Source organism: Schistocerca americana, chromosome 11 (assembly GCF_021461395.2).
Source record: "Schistocerca americana isolate TAMUIC-IGC-003095 chromosome 11, iqSchAmer2.1, whole genome shotgun sequence".
NCBI classification, from domain to species: Eukaryota; Metazoa; Arthropoda; class Insecta; order Orthoptera; family Acrididae; genus Schistocerca; species Schistocerca americana.
In genome coordinates this window covers 172,233,797-172,246,676 of record NC_060129.1, presented here as the reverse complement: position 1 = coordinate 172,246,676, position 12,880 = coordinate 172,233,797, and the positions used below count along the sequence as shown (strand labels likewise).

The 12,880-nt window shown below is 44.2% G+C and overlaps 1 protein-coding gene across 1 annotated transcript in view; it reads left to right on the top strand.

Moving 5' to 3' along the window:
* LOC124553488 (BTB/POZ and MATH domain-containing protein 3-like) overlaps positions 1–12,880 on the top strand; it is a 100,316-nt gene that overhangs the window by 68,874 nt on the left and 18,562 nt on the right. Inside the window, exon 2 of the mRNA XM_047127343.1 lies at positions 10,976–11,560. Coding sequence (XP_046983299.1) covers positions 10,995–11,560 — 566 coding nt within the window. The 5' untranslated portion in view covers positions 10,976–10,994. The remainder of the gene's footprint in view (positions 1–10,975; positions 11,561–12,880) is intronic.

Below are 12,880 nucleotides of genomic sequence, written 5' to 3'. Positions count from 1 at the left end.
ATTATCTTTCTCTTTTCTTTTCTGATGTCTTCAAGTTGTTGTTTCCTGTTAAGAGTTAGTGTTTCGCTTGCATAGCGGATTGCTGGTTTTATGACAGTATTGTAGTGTCGAATTTTTGTCCCTCTTGACATTGATTTTTAGTTGCAGACGCTTTGGATTAACCCTAATCCTTTTTTAATTTTGTTGAGGCGATGTTGATGTGAACTGTTTCAACACCTGTCGGTTCAATGAATTCTCTAAGGTATTTAAAATGTCGGGCCCTGTTAATTTTACAGAATTTTGTTTTCATGCTTGCAATTTCTGTTTTTCAACAAAAGAATTCAGTTTTCTCAAACGAAACTTGTAAACCTACTTTTTATGCACATTCTTTGAGTATTTCCAGCTGTTTCACTGCCCTCTGCTTATTCTCTGTTAGTACTGCCAGGTATTCCGCAAATGCGAGATCTGGTATGTAGACATTGTCTTTGGCAATGCCGAGTCGTAAAGGCTTCCAAACCCCACATGTCTTGAGGTCTTTCTCGCATTCTTCCATAACTTTGTCCAGAACTACGTTGAACACCTGTTTGAATGTCGAAGGGTTCTGAGATCTCCCCCATATACGTTACTTTAGATTTCGTGCCAATGAGTGTTTGTTTTACGATTTCTCGTGTTTTGGGATCTAATCGCCTCTCTTGGAAAATCTGGAGTAGTGAGGGCGTGTCTCCTGAATTGTATGCTTTTTGAAATGTACAAATGTGCTTACTACACTTTTTTGTCTGAGACTCCGCTTTTTGAGTATGGTTTTGAGGTTGAAAATTTGCTCCAGACGTGATCTGTTTGATCTAAATCCTGCTCGATATTCTGCTACTTTGGGTTGTAATTGCTGTTTTGTTCTGTTCAAGAGACAGAGGATCGACACTTGCTTGCAGGGAGTGGCCATTGACCCTCAAGATAAGCAGATGTAATTTATTACGCATAAATAGGCATAATGACTGACTACTGGATGATTGTTGGATTGCAGAACAACCAGTGGAAGCAATTACATCCATAAAATATCTACATGTGTGTGTACAGAGCGATCTGAAACTAATGGCAGGTAAACTTAAAAACCATACAAGGTAATTGGAAGGACTGTCTGGAAGTGTAGTCCACCCACAAAGGAGGCAGCTCACTAAACACCCGTTCGACCAATACTTCACTATTGCTCGTCAGTCTGGCATCCGGAGCAGATAGGATTGATAGAGGAATTAACGGAGATCCAAAGAAGAGCAGCGCGTTCCGTTACGCAAGCATCACGGAGACGCTCAGGCAGGTGTGCTGGCAGACGCTGCAAGAGACGCACTCCACAGCACTGTGTGGTTTACTGTCAAAGTCCCTAGAATGTACAAACAGTCATCTCGCAAAAGACTGTGAAGGCAGAAATGGAGAGAGTCGAACATGCATGGAGGCGTACTGACAGCCATTGCTCCCTTGAAACATTCTCGAGTGGAACAGGAAGAGGGGAATGGTCAGTGATTGACAATGTATCGTCCAGCAGGTACCATAAGGTTGCTGTGAGGCTGGGACGCCACCACCTGGCAGCCACTGCGGCGGCCTCTGGCTCACAGCTGCAGCACCGTGGAGGCAAGTGCCGCACCTGTCGCCTCAAAAAATGGTTCAAATGGCCCTGAGCACTATGGGACTTAACATCTATGGTCATCAGTCCCCTAGAACTTAGAACTACTTAAACCTAACTAACCTAAGGACAGCACACAACACCCAGCCATCACGAGGCAGAGAAAATCCCTGACCCCGCCGGGAATCGAACCCGGGAACCCGTGCGTGGGAAGCGAGAACGCTACCGCACGACCACGAGATGCGGGCAACCTGTCGCCTCAGCTGGGTTCAGCTTGCTGGCCAGCCACAGTAGAGCGACTGCTGACGGCAGAGGTGGCAGCTCCGTGAACTGAATGTGGCCCCCTGTACACCCCAAATCACCTACAAACTTTAATGGTGTATCTTCGTTATTACGCAGTAGATCCACAAGAAGTGTCCTTAATCGCTGTTCTTCCAGCTGTAGAAATTCCATCAGCAGGCAAAGTATTCAATCTCATGTCAAAAAAACTATAATAGATTTCGGGAGTCCGTTTCGTGGCATGATACTCACTGGAATGAGGCAGAACGGACTGACAATCATTTGTGATACAATCGCGGTCATTCTACATCTAGTCTCCGACTGGAATGGCTGAGGGGTTCTAGACGCTACAGTCAGGAACTGCGCGACTCCTCCGGTCGCAGGTTCGAATCCTGCCTCGGGCATGGATGTGCGTGATGTCCTTAGGTCGGTCAGGTTTAAGTAGTTCTAAGTTCTAGTGGACTGATGACCTCAGAAGTTGAGTCCCATAGTGGTCAGAGCCATTTGAACCATTTTCTACATCGAGTGCCGAAAGGTTCTGTTTGACGTCGTTCAAACTGACATCGAAACAAAATTTTCAATCTCGAGCGTGTCGAGTTTAATCCAGTTATCGAGTGTATTGCGACATATCACACCCCGTGGGAATGGAACGTGCCTCTGGGATCCGAAGGGCGGATTGCGCAAGCGTGCTCCCGCGGCAGATAAGCCGGCCGGCGTGACGTCACGCGGCAGGTGTATAAGAGCGGCTGCCGCCGGCTGCGCTGCCTCGCCTCGCGTCGCTCTGCTCCGCTCCGCCTGTAGGGTGAGATGCGCCGCTGCTGCCGCCTGCCAGCCGGTCGCGCGTCTGCAGAAATGTCCAAATGTGTGTCAAATCTTACTGGACTTAACGGCTAAGGTCGTCAATCCATAAGCTTACACTCTACTTCACCTAAATTATCCTAAGGACAAACACACACACCCACGCCCGAGGGAGAATTCGAACATCCGCCGGGACCAGCCGCACAGTCCACGACTGCAGCGTCTCAGACCGCTCGGCTAATCCCGCGCGGCGGTGCGCCTGCCGGTGTGCGGACGTTTGCCACGGCGGACATTTGCCACGATTTTACCTGCTCCGAAGGTTTTGGTCCCTCGTCTCCCCCTCCTCCTCCTCCCCATCGCTTACTGACCCTTTCCGCTGGTTTACTTAACATAGAACCAGAATCTGTTGGAAATTTCCGACACATTTCTAGAGAGAGTTTCGTTGTGCAAACTATTAAATGCATCTCGCATTGAAATGGACACCGAATTTCGAGCCTCAGTAAAACTTCACGAATCTGGGTGATTTTGAGTTCGTTTAAATTATACTTGCCTTTCTCGGTGCTCCTGGAGCAGCATTCTGTCGTGTTTTGTGTACCATGTGGGATCAATTAATTTATTTGGTATGAATCTCTCGAGTGCTGTTGATACTATTTTTTTCAACTTCAGTCATATATGGTCTTCACTACATAGTTTGGAAGGATTGGATGTTTCTAAGAAGTCAACCGAATGTTTAGCTGCTTTTATAAATAGATATATCTCGCGTTTAGTTTTGGTGAATTTCTTTGTTACGGAATTGAGCCTCGCTACGACTGCGTGTTCACTAATCCCTGTATCCGTCGTGATGCTCAGAATTATTTGTGGCTAAGAGGTCAAGTGTGTTTTCGTAACCATTTGCATTTTGAATGGCCCCGTGAACTAACTGCTAAAAATAATTTTAAAAAGCATTTAGAACAGTTACGGAAGTTGTTTTATGTCTACAATGTGGTCTGGAAATGTATTTTTGTCAACATATGGAAGGTAGGTTGAAGTCACTGCCAACTATAATTGTATGAGTAGCGTACCTGTTTGTGGTGAGACTCAAGTTTTCTTTGAACTCTTCAGCAACTGCTTCATCTGAGACAGGGGGTCGGTAAAAGGAGCCAGTTATTAATTTATTCCGGTTGTCGAATACAACCTCTGTCCATACTAAGTCACAGGAACTACCTGCTTCAATGTCGCTTGTGAGCTGGAACGCACATTACATTATTTTTCCTTAACTTGTGCTTCTTGTTTCTGTTGTAGTGCAGAAAATTACCATTACAGCTTTTCCCTCGAAAACCTAGGATGCTTTCTCTGTGACCCTGTAAATACCAGAGCTAAAGAATGTAGAACAACAATGTACGTTACAAGCATAGCGTTCTGTATTACTTCATTTCCTTCAAAAATGGTTCAAATGGCTCTGAGCACTATGGGACTTAACATCTGAGGTCATCAGTCCCGTAGAACTTAGAACTACTTAAACCTAACCAACCTGAGGACATCGCACACATCCATGCCCGAGGCAGGATTCGAACCTGCGACCGTAGCGGTCTCGCGGTTCCAGACTGTAGCGCCTAGAACCGCTCGGCCACACCGGCCGGCTCATTTCCCTATTTCTAACATTTTAAAAATGTACGTCGGCTTTAGATGACATGTCAATCATAGATGTTCTTATCTGTATTTAGTGAACGTATTTTCAGTCATGTTTTGAACTTTGTCCCCCTACACTTCATTAACTAATGTTTCACCGCAAGGGATATCGCGTTTTAGAGAGTAAATTAATATGGAGTATGTCGTTCTTCTTTTCCCACATTCACATACCCATTTCTTCTTTACTTATTGTCTTTTGGGCATGCAGTTGTAGTAATTAAAGTAGGCACAAATGCAGTGATCAAAAAGAAATGATTAGCATAAATTCGCATCCTCTTTACATCGTTCCTTTCTTTTTGCTCCCATGGCGATGGAGTGTTTCCATCGCAATTAGTAAGCGTGAAAGGAAGCTACCGTACAGGCAGAGGGATCTATATTTATACTTGGCAGAACTAATTACGTACTGACATAATCGTCGATATTGCTTTCGTTTCCCAAAAGTTATAAATATTTCGATTTCGCAAAAGAAGCTCTGTATTTGGCCGAGATGTCGAAGAAGAAGGTCCCTTAAGTACTGGTCGTATCCAGTAAGATGTGGAGACGGCGGTTTGAAAGCGGACAGAAGAGGTACGAGGAAGCTCGTCCCTTACCTGAGGGATCGCTACCCGGCGAAGGGGCGAGTGTGGCAACTGTCCGGCGTGGGAAATGGCCGGCATTCGCGCCTGCCAGCGCCACGCTGGAGCCCTGTACACGGGAGAGTAGGGCCAACCTGCCGGCCGCCGCCATTTTAGGCCTACTACGCAAGGGCAGCCCTGTGGACGGAACTGTAAAATTCGCCTGAATACGACAGCGTGTCAAGTGAACAAATAACTATCGTTATTAATCGTTACATCCTTGATAACTCGGCGCCTACTGTGAAATTTACTGAAAATTTGCTACTCTGTCACTGAGAAGGGAACCTCCCCATCGCACCCCCCTCAGATTTAGTTATAAGTTGGCACAGTGGATAGGCCTTGAAAAACTGAACACACATCAATCGAGAAAACAGGAAGAAGTTTGTGCAACTATGAAAAAACAAGCAAAATATACAAACTGAGTAGTCCATGGGCCACATAGGCAACATCAAGGATAATACGATCTCAGGAGCGCAGTGGTCCCGTGGTTAGCGTGAGCAGCTGCGGAACGAGAGGTCCTTGGTTCAAGTCTTCCCTCGAGTGAAAACTTTAATTTTTTATTTTCAGACAATTATCAGAGTTCAGGCACTCACACATAATCAACTTCGCTCTCCAAAATTCCAGGACAAGTTCATATTTGCTTGGACATATGCAGGATTTGACAGTCTAGACACGGAAAAATTTGAAAACGTTAAAAACATATGTTTTGACAGAGCACAGGGAAAACTGTGCGACTGTGAAACTGTTGCATTCATTTGTTGCAGTTTATGTGACAAACTCTTATGTTTTCATCACTTTTTTGGAAGTGATTATCACATGCACATGAAAACCTAAATCGGGCAAGGTAGAAGAATCTTTTTACCCATTCGCCAAGTGTGCAAGTTAGGTGGGTCGACAACATATTCCTGTCATGTGACGCACATGCCGTCACCAGTGTCGTACAGAATATATCAGACTGTTTTCCTGTGGAGGAATCGGTTGACCTATGACCTTGCGATCAAATGTTTTCGGTTCCCATTGGAGAGGCACGTCCTTTCGTCTACTAATCGCACGGTTTTGCGGTGCGGTCGCAAAACACAGACACTAAACTTATTACAGTGAACAGAGATGTCAATGAACGAACGGACAGATCATAACTTTGCGAAAATAAAGAAAGTAAACTTTTCATTCGAGGGAAGACTTGAACCAAGGACGTCTCGTTCCGCAGCTGCTCACTCCAACCACGGGACCACGGCGCTCCTGGGCTCGCACTATCCTTGATGTTGCCTACCTTGCCCATGCACTACTCAGTTTGTATATTTTGCTTATTTTTTTCATAGTTCCACACAACTTCTTCCTGTTTTCTCGATTGATCTGTGTTCAGTTTTTCAAGGCCTATCCAATGTGCCAAATTATAACTAAATCTGAGGGGGGTGCGATGGGGAGGTTCCCCTGTGAGATATAGACGCTTATAAATATAGCTAGCAGTAATTTTTTTCTCACGCTGACCTTTGTGAAAAGTATTACATGCTTAAACGATAGAGTCCAGTCATCGTCTCTGAGGTACACACATGACTTACAGTACATATTAAATTACAAATGCATACTTCGATTTACATATTTCCTTTTTTAATACTTGTTTGTTACAAATGATGGTAGTTATTTGTAATTAAAAATAGAAAAAACACAAAATTACGAATTACCGGTGCATCAATTTAGCTAAAACATGTAAAAGACAATAAATTTCTTCTTCTTAAAATACCTTTGCTGCATTTCTCATACCAATACTTCTACTACTGCACTTTGCTGTGGCTTCCTTCTGCATCTGGCAGTTATATTTCCTCTGAAGAACCTAAATTGGAGTCTTCAAAAATTCATCCACAACTCTTTCCACGACACTGTGAGAAGAAGGAATATTCTGAATGAGTTCCTCGAATGACTTCTGTGCAACTGCCTCCAGTGCTTGGAGGGACAACTTAGCTTCCAGGAACAGTTTTTCATCCACACGAAAGACTTTATCTGTCATCTCAATAATGCGAAATATTTCTTGGGAAATGCATTGCAAGCTGTCTTGAGCTGTGTAATTTTTTAGTTCAGTGAGTCTTCGAACTTCAGACTTCTCCTTTGGTGAAAGTGGTTCTCGGCACGCTTCACAAAGCAAATACTTTTTCTGCACTTGCTTTGTTGTTCTGCCTGCTAAATAATGTAGAGACTGTGCTTCCTCAGGTGGCATTTCTTCAACATCGCTTACGTCTGAATTCGCACTTGCAAGCCAGCCTGCATCGTCTGTGCCTTCTGCTTCGTCGTACGTCCGTCTGTGTTCCAAGTAGTCGACAAGAAATTCACCATCTTCTGTCTGATAACTTCCATGGCGACTGGGACGAAAATACTGTGACACAGCAATAAGCCGCAGTATCATCTTGAAACTGAGACACTCTGGAACAGGATTACTGGCTCGAACCATACTGAAAAGGTTGTCCAGAGCATGCTGTGACAGCCTGCACAACAGAACACACTGGAAACCTTTTTCGCTCAGAAGATAACCCTGGACATTAATAGCTGTGCATGTTGCTAGAATAACTCCAGATTGTACAGGTTTCCAGATACCCCTGTTTCCAATTTTCAAATTTTCAAACAGCGAGATGACACTCCTAAGGAACTGTACAACATCATTGTGTATGTCCTCAACGGTTCTACTCATGGCAGTTTTCCTGTTCCTTGAGGTCATTAATTTAAAGCAACGGAAAATTGTGGCTATGAAAAACGCTGTTGACGTGGCAGAATCTTCAAGTACATGTTCCTCTATTGCATAATGTAACACTGCTTCAAGGCTGTGATTTAAAAGTGCGTAAGCAGCACCAACCTTAATTTTATCATAATGGCCTGGCCATTATCTTTTAAATCCCAAGCAATATTTAATTTCTTTTCCTTGTCAAACTCGTACAGTTTCTTGATAGGCTCAATCGAGACTACCGGTCCCGTCAAATTATTGTCTGCAATTGCTTGCCGTGGTAGGATAAAGTGGTCGGAATTAGTTAGGTGTTCCTCACATTCTTCAAGATATGAGCTACGTCAGGCATGAAGTACAGATTCCGCTCTGGAGAAAATGGATGTTGGCAGAAATTCTTTGTTTCATTATGACGGCCAGCAATAACACCACATTCACCCCACACTGCCTGATTTTGTCCACCCATACCTGATACAATAACTTCTACCATCAGACCAATCACTTCACACTTCACAATTAATTGCCACAGGAAAGACTTTAGTTCTTTACCTGAAATTGATTTCCCGGTGAAATGGTAACCAATTATTTGTTTCCATCGCGTACTTAGACCACCAAGCATAAATACCAAGACGTGACAAGCATGTTTTTCATACGAACCATTAGCTGCTGGAAGTGTTGGATAGCCAATTACGAGTTTCGATGAAACGACGTAATTTAGGCCTGGCGTGAGACTCATCTCATCCATCATTATTGCAACATGTCTTTCAAAAGGATTCGTGGTGTCTACCTTCACTTTAAGAGCGGATACGAAATCCTCCAAAATACCTGGACTGATTGCCAGAGACTCAGGTTTCCTTTGTAGAGTTCGTTCGCTTGGTAATGGTTGTCCCAGTTCTCTTACCGCATTGTATTCAACGCTTCCACAAGCTAATCGAATTTTCAAAGCCTTCTTAATAATTTCTGGTGAGCACTTTGTCCCTCGCATAGTTTTTTTTTCTGCAGTGCCGAGATCTGATCGTCGTTTAAAAAAGGTTTCACAGATGCCGCCATTGTACCAATTTTACCATTCGCACTGTGTAGTTGCTTCTGCAACATGTGGATTTTCCTTTTCAAACTTTCTAGTTCCGTTTCGGTGTCATTCTCAGGAGGTAATCCGACGTCAGAACTGTGAACATCCGGCAAAACTTCTTGAGGAAGAACGCAAACTTGCTCATTGCCTGAAAAGAAATAGTATTAATAATAATAACAAAAAAATGTTTTGTCGAACGAAAACGCGAGAAATTTAAGTTTCATAAAAAGTTAGTAGTGAATAAGATAGATAAGTCTGTGTTTAGTTACATATATGTATTTAAACAGTACCTGGCTCTCTCTGTCTAGTGTAAGTGCACTCGGGTTCCCTTTGCACACCCCTGTCCTTTGGTGGCTTTCGTCCCTTAATTTGAGGACGATGGCTAAATATAGTGGGTACTACATTAGATTTCAGTTTCTTAACACCATCCTTACAATTTGCTTCAAACTGATCAGGTGTGAAGTGAAGCTAAAAATGACAGTCCAAATTACACTGTTAAATAAAGTTCAAAACTAATACCAGTAAAGAAGTAAAGATAGCATTATGAATAACTAACAAAATAAACCTTTTCAAATTTCGTATACATGAAGTACATCTGTATTTGAAGATTTGATTTTCAGGTTCTGTCTCTTATTCAATGGTGATCGTAGGCATTCTTGTAAAAATGATGTGGATGTAGCTTTATTAATACTATCAATAACTTTGTTAATGCATTTAGAGCTATTTCTACATAAATACTACTACAAAAGTGTATAAAGTGAAAAAAATTTTTTTTGGTTTTCAGGTGTTTGTGTGTGTGTGTGTGTGTGTGTGTGTGTGTGTGTTCCACGTAACCACCACCAGCCCCGCACTTTTTTATAATTCCAGACTGAGTTTCTTAAAATGTGGCCTGACCTTTTTGAGGAAACAATGTTAATATTTCCGCTGGACAACTATCTTAAATGTTCAGTACTTTCTCTCTTTTTAAGTCATTCTTCTTTCTGTGGATGGACATTCAAATGTCTGTTTTAAGATTTGTGGACAGTTTCCCTCGTTCACTTGTACAACACATAAGAGTATAGAGGCAACCTTTCACATTCATTGCTCGCACACCGAGAAGATCAGCAGGAACATTGTCGGTACCTGGCTCATGTCGATTCTCCACTTCTACAGAACTATTCTGAATTGCTGTTTTAAAATCGATTCTTCAGCGACTGTTACTAATGAAACAACGTGAATCCAATAAGCAGATAGTAATTTCCCATTTTATTCAAATGTCCAGTCTCGGCATCTAATGCACACAGTCTACACAGTCAGTGTAAGGACGAACTGAGAAATTCTTCAGCGAAAATTAGACCTCGTTGTCCAGAATCTGTATCATCGAGTGGCTATCTACTATTATCAGCACCATCTGCAATGCGGAGGTTCAGTGACTTCTGCTACAAAATAGATGTGACGTAGCATGTGAAAGTTGCTGAATTGAACGGGTTACTCCTGTAACTTAAATATCAGATCTGAAGATGGTTCTGAATGAACCGAAACCGGTCATATGAATAATAATAATAAAAAAAATTTGCAATCAAGACGGATTTAAAGTAACAAAATAGTAGTATACGTGTTAGCTGAAGGGAAAGTATATGCTCTGCGGTTGGCTCTGACATATCGCGCTGCGTGTGGTCGTCGGATGTTGTCCTGTTGGACTATTTGAGAAGTGTTGAGAATGAGTTGCAGGCTGAGTAGGCCTGCTTCCCATAGGCAATGTTTCCCAGAAGCACCCTCCAGGTTGTAGTAGACCTGTGTGAAACAACTCGTACAAGGCTACATGCACAATTATTGGTTCAATGACGAATAATATAGATTCCAGCCATAAAATAATGTTGTTTCCTTGAAGGAAAGAAGTGAACAGAATATCTCTTTGAATAAAGTACTGCTATAGTTATTTAGAACCTTCTTAGTATTTTGGTAGATGTGTAGTTCTAACGATTGCCGGTTCAAGTAAAATCGCTGTGTAGAAAAAATTATGGAAATGAAGTCTGCCCCCCTCCCCCCTCCTTCTGCAGCTTGTCGCGTAAATAAAATGTGCTGAAAGAAAACCGTAACTATTTAAAAACGTATTATTAAAGATATGCAGGTATTCACCAATGGCATCAGTCTAACACAGCAAAGATGATACTGCCACTGGCTGGTGATGGACCACTTTTTATGAACCGTCACTCGAGAAGTATCAGTAGTCACCTGTAAGCTGAAAGGGCTGCCCGGTGATGCAGTGTTTCAGAATCGTCCGCAATGGAAGTGGTTAAGGACATCACGGAGACGGCGGCCGTGGAACTGGGGGACCTGCTGGACGCCGGGGACGACGCCGTGGTGATACTCGAGGCAGGCGACACGCGGCTGTTGGCGCACAGGGCCGTCCTGGCGGACAGGAGCCCTGTGTTCGCCGCCATGTTCGCCCACGACACCCTCGAGGCCAGCAGCGGCGCGGTGAGCATCCCGGACGTGGGGGGCCCGGTGCTGAGGCAGCTGGTCTCCTACCTGTACACCCTGCGGGCCCCCCAGCTGCCCGGCGCGGCCCCCCAGCTGCTGGCTGCAGCGGATAAGTACGGGGCGTCGGGGCTGAAGGCGGAGTGCGAGCGGCAGGTGGCCGCTCAGCTGACCGTCGAGACCGCGGCGGCCGCGGCCGTCCTCGCAGTCCGCCACTCCTGCAGTGACCTCAAGCACGCTGCACTGGCGTTCATTAAGACCTGTGCGTTCGAGGTGATGGCCACTCAGGGGTGGGCAGATGCGATGCTTCATCAACCAAAAGACTTGATCGAAGTGAGCCGGTTGCTGTATGATCCACCACCAAAAAGCAGGTAAGGGCGAGACAACCCACTCATTCGTGTCTCTCAGCTTTGTGTGTGTGTGTGTGTGTGTGTGTGTGTGTGTGTGTGTATTTCCCTGACTATAATTTTTGCCACTGAGTTTCCTTAGATGTGTCACTGCTGTAAGATACACCACCATAGACCGTCATTTCCTGCTAGCTCACGATGCTATCATTGTCCTCTTGTAGCAGGTTAGCTGAATCCCTAAGCTGAGTCCACTCCATTAACAGGTATGTTTTCTAGCAAAAATCATCAGACAACCAATTTGTAGACATTTATCTGTCGAACTACACGTGTAGGAAAAGTGGTTCTTTAGGTTTTGGGATCAAGTGTCAGGAGAATAGGATACATTCACTGTGTGAATGCAGCATCACGCAGTCTGCTGTGCACACAAAGCTGTATTGCCCAACCCAGCCTAAAACACAGTGATGTGTGTAGTTTGCAGCCGGCAGCCCTTACGGGTTGCTGTAAGCCCGTTCGTATAGAGCAGCGTTTAAAGTTGTTCAGTGCCTCTGTGGCTGATGACAATGAGACACCTCTGAACAGAGTCACACTGCATGAAGACGACGACCGAGTACGTCACTTCTGGCCGACACCTCGAGCAAGGAAGCGTACTGCACAACGGTTCGAGGAGGGCGGCAACATATTTACAGTTTACGACAGCTGATGTTGATCTGCGGAATTTTCTTCATGTAGTAAAGGAGAATATCAGAGTAATCGCTGTTCACACCTCAGTACTACAGCTTCGTTCTCTGTCACTTTCTTTCTTCATGCAAGCCATATGCCAGTAACCTCGCCAACATAATTCTTTGTTCTCTCCAAATCCAGGCAGTACATGGAAGATTTTGAATTGCTCTAAAGGAACATTATATGACAGAATAATGGTTCGCTGTCAGGTCTTGTATGGAAGATGATCAGAAAACCTGTTGAAGTAAGCATTGGTGCTCCAGTGTGTGGCTGCTCACACCTCTCGCAGCCTTGGACCACCTCACAGGAACACAAAACCAGTCCTCGTGGTGGTTCCAGTTCGTTCCATAAAATTGAGACTTTCCACCTCATTTCCTTCTTCTCTCTATTCAGCCGCTACATGAAGCTCACACAGTACTTGGATACACTCCCTTCTGTGCCATGCTTTACTGAGTCTTTGATGAACCGGTACCCCACACCTCTCTGCCTGTTTCAGTTGCTCTATGGATTTCTATAGCCACCCAGTGAACACCACAGACTTGCATTCCACTGTGGCACTACCTATGATATTATCTACCCCATCTATTACTGTTGCTATTCCACCTCTCATAGTCAGAACATGAA